The sequence below is a fragment of the Formica exsecta genome, unplaced genomic scaffold, assembly GCF_003651465.1.
Source record: "Formica exsecta isolate Colony F162 unplaced genomic scaffold, ASM365146v1 scaffold31, whole genome shotgun sequence".
Classification (NCBI taxonomy): Eukaryota; Metazoa; Arthropoda; class Insecta; order Hymenoptera; family Formicidae; genus Formica; species Formica exsecta.
In genome coordinates, this window is record NW_021850355.1 from 916,196 (window position 1) to 926,461 (window position 10,266).

The 10,266-nt window shown below is 40.4% G+C and overlaps 2 protein-coding genes across 3 annotated transcripts in view; one reads left to right on the plus strand and one right to left on the minus strand.

Moving 5' to 3' along the window:
- Nucleotides 1–10,266, plus strand: part of LOC115237832 (autophagy-related protein 16-1) — a 446,913-nt gene that overhangs the window by 243,346 nt on the left and 193,301 nt on the right. The gene's annotated exons all lie outside the window — the stretch shown is intronic.
- Nucleotides 1–10,266, minus strand: part of LOC115237831 — a 95,108-nt gene that overhangs the window by 67,969 nt on the left and 16,873 nt on the right. Inside the window, exon 2 of the mRNA XM_029811156.1 lies at nt 7,148–7,349. Coding sequence (XP_029667016.1) covers nt 7,148–7,349 — 202 coding nt within the window. The remainder of the gene's footprint in view (nt 1–7,147; nt 7,350–10,266) is intronic.

The following is a 10,266-nucleotide window of genomic DNA, read 5'->3' on the forward strand; positions in this document are numbered from 1 at the left end:
TTATCGTTTAATTATTGTTTAATTATCAATAAATAATATTATCTTTAATAAATAATATTGTTCTTATTTCATGCAATTTTGTTTTTTTGCTATAACTTTGAAACAATCGACTTTAGGGCATATGTGTATTAAGACTTTTTGACTTAGAATGACAAAAAGAATACATAGTTTCAGTGTGGACATCACGTTGCGGGACATCCTGTATAAACATTGTTGCTTCTGCTGCCGAGAATTCTACCAAATTACTTTCTCTCTCTCGCTCTCTCGCTTTAATTTTCTCCGATATGCCGATGTCCCCTTCGCTTTTTTTGCGGTTACTTTCTTCCAACGCTCTTTTCGCTGCACGATCCACGGAGATTTCTCGTGGGAGTGTCTCGACTTCGAGATTGTTGCTGCTCTAAGTAATTCGCCGGTACATCGTACCGAAGCGTATCTCGCCTGTTGGCAGTCTTTCAAACGCCTGAAAGTCAGTTGAATTCTCTCGGATCCTCTAACAATGAATTTCGCACTTATAATTGGACATGTTATATCGGGCAGCGTTCCTAACGTTAAGTGCATAATTAAGCGCACAGCAAGAGGGACCAATTTTCTTATGTAAGCGTAATAGTAGAAAAGCGGCATCGAGAAAATGATAATAATGCTCAATGTGTCAAAGGGTCCGTATAGGATTAAGAGAAATTATATTTAATTAGCTTAATTTTGTGCTAATTGTATTACAATGAACAATTTACAATTATGTAAAATTAAGCTAATTTAATGTATTTTATTATTACTTTAAATTATAATATATATCGTCGATTATATGGCTTTGGTATATTATAATTTCAAATTTAGAAGCATTATAAAAGTATACAGAATTATAAATGAAAATTATGTTAGAGTAATGATGACTTTTCTAATTAATGTATGTGCGGGAGCATGTATCAAAATCTTTCCAGCCTTTTTTATATATAAATTTGAAATAACGCACTATATCTTTGTAAATATTTATATATAAATATTCGAGCGCTAATTAAGCTTACTCAAGATTTATGTGTGTGATTTAATGTGAACTTTCAAGTATAATATTTTAAACAGAAACACTATGCCCTGAGAAACTTGCATAATTCACGGTCGCCATTCTTCCTGATTATGTCACAATTAGTATAGCGGGCGTGGTGGCGTTTTCATCGTTCTCTCGCACCAAAAATACTCGGGTTGCCACATTTCGCATTCCACACGTTCTCTTCTTGCCCGGACCGCTCCTCCCCAACGAATCTCGTCGGCGATTCTCGACTTTGTGGGATAAAAGCCGGAGCCGAACTCTCATTCATACTGTAGTGCTCTTGACGTCGTGCCGTTTCAAAACGTTAATTTTTTTTTCAGAAAGTTTGCCACGCTCGGCACTTCGGCGTAGTCACGATGCATAAGTGCTCTTTATCTCGCCAACTTCGGCCTTCGTTCATTTGTAGAATTCGATTTGAACGCACAAGGGAGGTGTCAAAGAGCGAACAAAGTGACGGGATTTTACGGGACGCGCCAGACGCGCGAGTCTGCATAATAATGTCAGTGAATATCTACTTTTAGGAACGCGTCCGAACGCGATCATATGGATTCACGCGTCGAGGCGTTACTCGAAATAAGAAAGCTTTCTTGTAAAATTATCAGCAATGCAAATTGTCTGAATTCTCGGACCGTTGAGTTAACTTCGAAATAAAAGCGATGTCGTGTCCGCTGTTTCCGAGATTCTTCGTTCAAGCTATGTCCAATGTGACACGTCAGATTAATGATTTCCGGGAACCTTGGCTCCGCCGCCGTCGAGAGACAAGATTCGAATTTTTCGTCGCGAACTTTTCGCAAGTTTTTATCTACGCGTAGCGCGCGCTAGGCACTCGACTAAACTTTTTCCCGAGATTTACAACTCGCGCCCGCATACGCGAAAGTTGGCGCGAATGTTTCCGCTATCTCGCTCTCTGCTCTTTCGTTTCGCTTCGCCTTATGCACGCACGCGTGCAGAAGGTATGTGGATACATCTACGATGCTATATCGTTCGTGCATCTTACCGTACTTACACGCGCGTTACTCGAATATATATGCCGGCACGTGTGTACGTGCCTAGAATGAGAATCTTGCGAACCAATACTCTCATTAAGGAGAAGAGACCTCATTATACATAGCGCGCCACAGGACCTTGCTACGATTATATTACATTATTGTAATTGATTGCAGAGAGAGAGCACATGTACCTAACTCCGCGGCGTGATTCTTAAACAATAAACTCATTATCTGGTAACAAGGAGAACGCCGATACCAACGTACCGGCAGTAATAATCTATCTCTCGTGAACAGCCATCGCCCAGGTTCGAGCCCCCTGTAGCAGCAGAACGATTCTCGAACGACCGATTCGCTTTGATCGATCGCCCGACCAGTCCCGCTGGTCGTAAGCGTGCACAACGATCTCTCAGCCTCTTTCTTCCTCCCACGTCTTTTCTCTTTGTCGTTCTTCTTATTCTCTGCCGCACGCTCGAACGCGGTTCTCTCGAACGCTCATCTAGAGCACATCCTCGAGGTGCGCTCAGTCTTTACTATTTGTTCGCAACAAATCACCAATGCATCGAACAAAAGAAATATATCTGTTTCCGCGATACACCTTCGATTGCATCATTTTCATGCTTCGGTTGGCTTTGAAAATTTCTTCAGTTCCAATAATTTCATATAAGAGATAGATTTTCGTACATGACAAATACTTAAAATATTATAATTTCTGTAAACGAAAGAAACTATAGAAAAATCAGCTTTATGAAATAATTTATCGACAAATGAAGAACGTTGAAAAAAACCGTATTTATAAAGTGTAAAATGAAGAAAAATCTCCTAGAAATAGAATCCGCTAATGATTTTTGATAATGTGCGAAACGTAATTAGAAAATGAATCGTGTCTGTTATTAACGTCGGGCGTAATCTTAAGCTGCAACGTAATAAATCTCAATAATCCCGTCATAGTTCGAGCGTTAGTGAGGATCATTTCCCGCGTTGCGAAGCGCCTTCGTTGGAAATCGGGGTGTTCCTGCGAAAGAATTCCGCGCCGACAATGTCTAATCAGGCGATTGTACACGGAGGGAATACCGTTCCCATGGAATGTTAATGTAATCTTCATCGGCGCTCTTCTTTAGAGAGTACGCGATGGGTCTACCTCGTGCGAGACAACCGGAGCGTCACGATGTCTGCGCCGACCTTCGAGATCACACGCGTGCATTGTTGCGCAATAACGTAATGCCGCGGGTTTCTCTTTTGATTATCCGCGAGCAGCTAGCGGTACAGCAAACAATTGCAGCCGGGGCGCGCGCCGACGAGGAGGATGCGCAGCTGCCGAGATTTATCTACATTTAATGAAACAGCCAACTTGCTTCCCGCGATTTCTTCCGCGTTGATGTCGAAGGGCCGAGGTCACCCTCCTCGCGGCACTCGCTTCCTTACCGTTCCATTCCGTTCTGACTTTTCCCGAACGACAGAGAATATGCATTTATGTAATTTCCTAAATGTTTTCTACCGCTATAAACCATTGACCTCCCAGGGTTAGCCAGGTTAGAATAGAGAGAAAGAGATTATGCGAGTTCTAAGGATGTGTGCGCCTGTGCTCCGCGCGCAATGATCTCTGAATCCGTGCATTATCTCGCCGTGTATTATCTCGTGGATAAATGTTTCATTGTTGTTCCTCTTTGCCGCGGCGGGACTGCGCGGCACGTTTCTGTCGATCGCTTCGGCTCGATACGGGGCTCGATTTATATAATTCTAGTCGATATCGCCCTATGAGTTCTCGTGCCGAATTATTCCGCAGCATTTATAAATACGGATGCTCGCGATTAAACAGCCTCCTCTGGAACGAGCGTATATCAAATAATTATTATTCCCCTATTCAATTTGCAATGCCAATTAATATTAATGTTGCATCCAGCACTCACAATAAATCGCCCCGAAATATATTAACGCTAATTATTTGACCGAATTCCGCGTGGCATACGCGATGGCCGAGCATTCTTCTCGCATAACGAATCGGATTAAAAGGGCGTAACCGCAATTAGCTATTTTCCGTCCAGTTTTATTACGAAAATTTGGGAATGGAGAAAATTTTTAGTTTTTTTTTGCTGTTTCTTCTTTTTCTTTCACACCGTTCCATTTCTTCGAAGAAGATTAAAGCGGATTATGTCTGCAGCCTGGGTGGCGCGCTTGTTCAGGAAATTTGCTTCAGCAGTTGGGTCGCTCATGCATATATTCACGCCGGTGCTCTCTTTTCCACGGTTTCCTCAAACACCGAGGGGCCTCAAAAAGCGTAGCTATGCCACTTTTGATACGGTTCCGCCTGGCCAAGAACCTCTCGACCTTGTCTCGGGTCGGAGTCGTCCGGGGCCAGGCTCTGGGGTCGCTTGCGAGAGACCAGCTGGCAGAGACCTTTCGCTTTGGAGGCTCTTTCAAGGTGTGCACGTGCACATTCACCCGGCACGCTCGGCCTCACGGACACGAACCTTGACGCGTCGGCGTGATATCGCATAAACGCGCGCTGCAACACCGAGCTTTATCGAAATCGGAAGACGCGCCGACTCATCGTCTTCCGCATACTTGGCCAATGAAAAGTGTCTGATACCTTGACACTCAGTTTCCCACAACTAAGTCATCTAATTTTATTTATGTCGTGGCGACACCGCGTAGAAAATTGATGTAAGTAGTTCTCTTTTAATAATGAATGAGAAAGAAGCGTTGCAGAACGTGTATGTAAAGTTTATAGCATACGATATTGAAAGTAACATGTGATCGGTATACTTTAAGCACACGTAAAACCGACACAAGTATCTTCAGTTCAATTAAAGTCAAACAAAAAAAAATATTTTTCTACGTGACTTGCTATTGCATTGAGCAAGCACGTGTTACATTTGAAATGCTTGGCGCATTCAAAGAGCATTCTAAAGCGAGTAAAAATACACTTACTAAGATATGTGGTAAAAAGCGCATTTCAAAGGTGAATGTAATTATAGATCAGCGCTGTAATTGGTAGATGGGTTGTACGGATTAGCATATAAATCAACATATAGTGAATCGTAGAAAGTCTCCGGATCGATATAATCATTATTTCCGCGAGAGAAAAATTCTTAAGTGTCTGTCTAACGGTCGATCCTGGCACAAGAAATTATTCTTGTCTGGACGTTCACTTGTAACCGATGATAACGATCGGAGAAAGAGAATTGGCAATAACGATGCGCATATAAAAACGCTTTCCTCTCGTAGATTAGAAAGAACAAGAATACGGCAATATCTGTGTGGCGATATGTTCAACTTGTGTATTAAAGGGAATACGGGACGCGTGCACGAGCGTTTTACGGGACAAAATTTGCAAATTTTAATGTACGAAAATAAATCCGATTATCGAAAGAGCACCACGTGGCATAATTGGTACTGTAATACCATAAATATCTCTTCCGTCCTATTGAAACGAGATATCCGTTTTTCACGCGATTTTCATATCTATAATGTATTAAACGAGGAATAGTTCATATTACACGATCGGAACAGTTTGCCATAGCGGCACGTGTGAAAGAGAACAATTAAAATGCAATATAATCATGCCGTAACACGATACTCGTGCCACTCTATGCCTCTTTCCCCGCGAACTTCCCTTCTCGCTCTCTCGCTCGTTGTGCAAGTAATGAAAGTGTATCGGTCATTACGCTCCGGATATCATACCAAGCGCATATAGAGCGCACTATCCGGGGTCCATGTGGAACTGCGTTATTTATAAGCGAGCGCAATAAGGACGTGCCGTGATACGCATTATTGCATCCCGGTTACGCGCCGTTACGCATTACGATAAATAAGATCAACGTGACGATGCAAGTGATCTGCAACAAGGACATGTTCGTCAATGCAGGATTAGCGACGCCTATAGCTAGCGTATAGGTTCGCTTCAATATCTAGTTCGTTAGCTAGTAAAGTCGCAGATTATGTCAATTTCTTCGGTCGTTGCACATAGACGGAAATGATCTGTAAATTTTAAAATATGATTTATGATAAGGATGATGTTAAGGCGCGGTCAAAATTAATCAATATCATTGCATTGTAAGATGCTCGAGTGCGTAAATAGTGCGAAATAAACATTTTATTTTAAATGATTTTTGATACGAATAAAGAAAAATTACCCGCAATCATAATGTATTAATTTTATTTTCATTATTCGAGTTTCACGAATACATCGATGATAAGAGATTCAAATTCTTTGACAATAAAAATGTTATCTGTGTGTGTGTACCGTTACTATTATAATGATTTATTAAGGTCACAGTGGTGTGGCGAAATATAATATATCACACCGTGCATTTAGAAGAATAATAAACATATTGAGAGGAAGAGAGACACGAGTATCATTATTTTTTTACGACGAGTTTTATGGTACTTTATATATTTCTCGTATAGAGAAAATTAATAATACTGAGAATAATTACTGTTTATCGAATATTATTATCATGTATTTGTCGCACAATAATGCGACAAAATCTTTAAATAATGTTTCTCTGCATATTTAATTTCGTATTTCCTCGTATTACATGTGCATATATACTAATTTATTTCCAAAAATATCACATCCGAACATTTAGAATATCCGTGTACTTTCCTTTTAATGAGATTTTCTCTCACACTATCATTCCGTATAATAAAATTTAGGATTATCCTGCACGTTATTCTTACTTATGCCATCGTGGAAACTTCTCTCGAAAACAGAGCAATTTTAGTACGGGCTAGATTGACCCTTTCTAACTTCCCCTACGGTATTGTTAGCCGTTTTCTTTCGCATGAAATGTTCGAACGTACGGTTCATGTCTGAGAAACACTCGAGAGTGTATGGGAGCGTAGTGTAACGTCGTCTAGCTGGTCCAAGAATCCAATAAGTGGAAAATGCATTGGAGCGTACGCTCTTCGAAAGCTACTCGAACCGTCGTTCCCTCTGCGTACCGATTCGCGACGAATATTACGACGAGTCGGTTCGTCTTTTTGCTCTACATAGACACGGTATCCGCGACGGAGCGGATAGAAAAGCAGATCGGTGGAAAACGAGCAATCGGACAATTCTACGCTTACGTATATAAGATGGGAAATGCTCCACGTCGCGCGGGGTACTCACCGACACAGAAAGTCTCGCTCGCCGAGACAGAGCTCGAGGCAGTGTTGCCTCGAGGAGGCGGTCATGGTTCTGCGTGCGTGACCCTGAAGACGATGTCCCTGGACTCTATCGATGCACCAAGCGCGCTCGCAAGGCTTTACCGCCAGGCAAGTCTTTTGAGCGTAAATCGTGAATACTGGAAATTGGGATTGCGACAGCGCGCCTGAAACATAGGAAAGTGATCCCAAATTAATTTCGTGAAGAGATTCGGTACACATATAATGTTAAATTAAATATATTTCAACGAGAACATCGCAACATAGTATATACAAATGACTTTAAAAAAGTATGTTTTACTTTACTTATTTTCTATACAAATCGTTTAATTACAATATTAATAATCAAAATTAATGTGAAAAATTGAAATATACATTTGTCAAATGTAATATGTTTTGTTTCAAAAATTACGTATGATCTTTTATTTTATTTTGATAACCGAGCTTTGTACATTATTGTACATTAGTAAAGTGGCATACACTGTATGTCATTTAAATCCGATGCATGTGATTTCGGTATTCTATAGATGTTGTCGGGTTGGACTACAATTTTGATAGATCAGCGCGTTTATCATTTGCCGGCGCGCGAGTATTATGTTCTTCCTCGGTTATTGGCCCGCGTCGCGATAAGCGACGAAGTAGGCACTCCACCCACGTCTCGTCGTACGTCATCCGCTCTTTGCTAAATCGTAATTAATCTTCGCTATGTGACGGGAGCTTCGATCGTGACTCGTGGAAAACTTGCAATTGAAGTTGGGGTTGTTGGAAAGAGAAAAGAAAGATAGGGAGAGAGAGAGAGAGAGAGAAATTAAAAAGATAAGAGAGGAAAGAGAAAATAATAATCAAAGTTTAATAAAATAGAATCAAGATATGTTCCTTTTAATATTTAGATATACTTTTCAGCACTTGTAAAATTTAAATCTAAAGCTATGTTGATTAACTGAAAGAGGAATATTGATGCGTGGTTTTATAAGATTTTGTTTTATATATATAAATTATAAAAGGCGAGATGCATTTGTATGTGTGAGAGACAAGATGAAAAATTACGTAAAACTCGAAGGGGACGTAATAAGCCATTAAGATAATGAAGAATACTTGAGAAATTGCCAGAGAGGGGATGTATGAAAAGAGATTTTCTGAAGCGAGACGAATCGAAACGCGGCATGTCGATCTTCAAAGAGGCGCTAAAGATATTCAATTACCTGCCATCAGCAGGTCACGCCTTGCGAGGCCGTGCAAGCTAATGCCGTTGCCTGTTTTTAATGGCGACTGCGCGAGACTGTGGTCGAGGTTGCGGCCACAGTATAGATGGATTCTTTACAGCGATCAACCGCGGTCGACTTACCCGTGAAACTTCAAATTGTAGGAAGATGTTACTTATTGTGGACTGAGATGTACGCGCCACATTATGATCATGAATGCCCACTTCCGGAGCTCATAAGTTCACACGCAGAAGAAATAGGTATATCACTTATTCTGCATAATACTGTCGTATTATATGCGATAATGGAATATTGTCGAATCTTAAATACTTAGATTACATAGATACGAATAGAACCTTTCAAAATGTTTTGTTTAACGTTTAATCTACCTATCTCATCTCCTATGTTTTCTCTTTTCTCTTCTTTTTCATCTTGCGAAGATGTCTCTTTTACATCTTCGTAGCTCGGAATCCATTAAAGTAAGGAAAATAAAAGATATACAGATACAAAATGAAAAGACATAGATAATTACAGAGCGATGATGATTAAAGGAGCAAAAGGATTTTCTCTCGAGCGCATATACACCATAACCGCGAATCTTTGCATTTCGAGATACGATTTGTAACCTCTGACCTCTTTCCAATTAGAAAAGCGAAATCGTTATTTCGATCAACACAAAGCGCAATTCACCGCGGAATCAGCATACGCATAGCAAAACATCGACGGAACAAGCACTTCCCCACACCGATCGATTCCGTTGTTTTACGTGGGACGTGTATTTGTTATATACGATCCGCGGAGAATGGTATTACAATGGCACACGTGTGCTATCCATTGGCAATGTCGTCACGTGTTTTCACCGTTCATTTAATTACTGTACTTAGCTTTGTACCGTGTGGACATACACACTTTGAAAGAAAAATAGAAAGATAAATTTATTATCGAACGTTAATTGAAATTCAAAATACAAGAGTTAATATTAACGAAATATAATCTATAGATTATATTTGCATAATTAATAAAAAGAAACATAAAGATACATTGTTATATCAATTTCCTACCGCTTTTCCATTAGCATTTCCATTAGTGCAATTTTAATGAGGCCAGTGGAATGCATTCATTACATTGAAATGTGACTACAATGAAACACACTCTCCTAAACTTAAGCAGTGAAAATAAATACTGATTAAAACTGTGATAAGATTTTACTGTATGCAATGCTATACTTACAAGTAAAATTATTGTTTATCGGTGATAATACAATAATTTCACTTAACAGAGCGATTGCGTAAACTTAAATGTTGACATTCCGTGCTAACATCGAACATAAGACAAGGTAACACTTTCGATTTGAAAAATGCATTATACTCATGCGGGAGGAATGACTCGTTGTACAAGTACTTAAAGATTTTTATTGCAATGATGATCCTAAATTACGGCCTTAGTAGAATTTCGTTGTTGACAGGAACATCTTGATAACGCGTCGCGACACGAAATAACGTTTCACATTGTCTTTGTTGCATCTACCGCTGCATCTCGTATTCCTATCATAAATACTCGAAACGTCCCGTAAGTCAATCATAAGCAACATCGACGGCGGAAGAAAGGGGTAAAGAAAATATCCGCTCGCGGCTTGTCACGATGTCGCGTCACACGAGAAATGGTCGGGTCGCATCTGTAACAGAGTAGTGCGGCCATCTCACGAAATGACATACGTAAACCATCCCGTACCAGAGAGCGCCGAGGAATAGTTCGATCTCTGATATACGAGGTACATTTAGATACGATTTGAGCACAAGTAGCATCGGCAACGACGTCGTCGCCCGTCGATGTCAGCGTCCTGAATCTGATGTATAATCTGGGCTTTCTCGGAGCCCCTCTT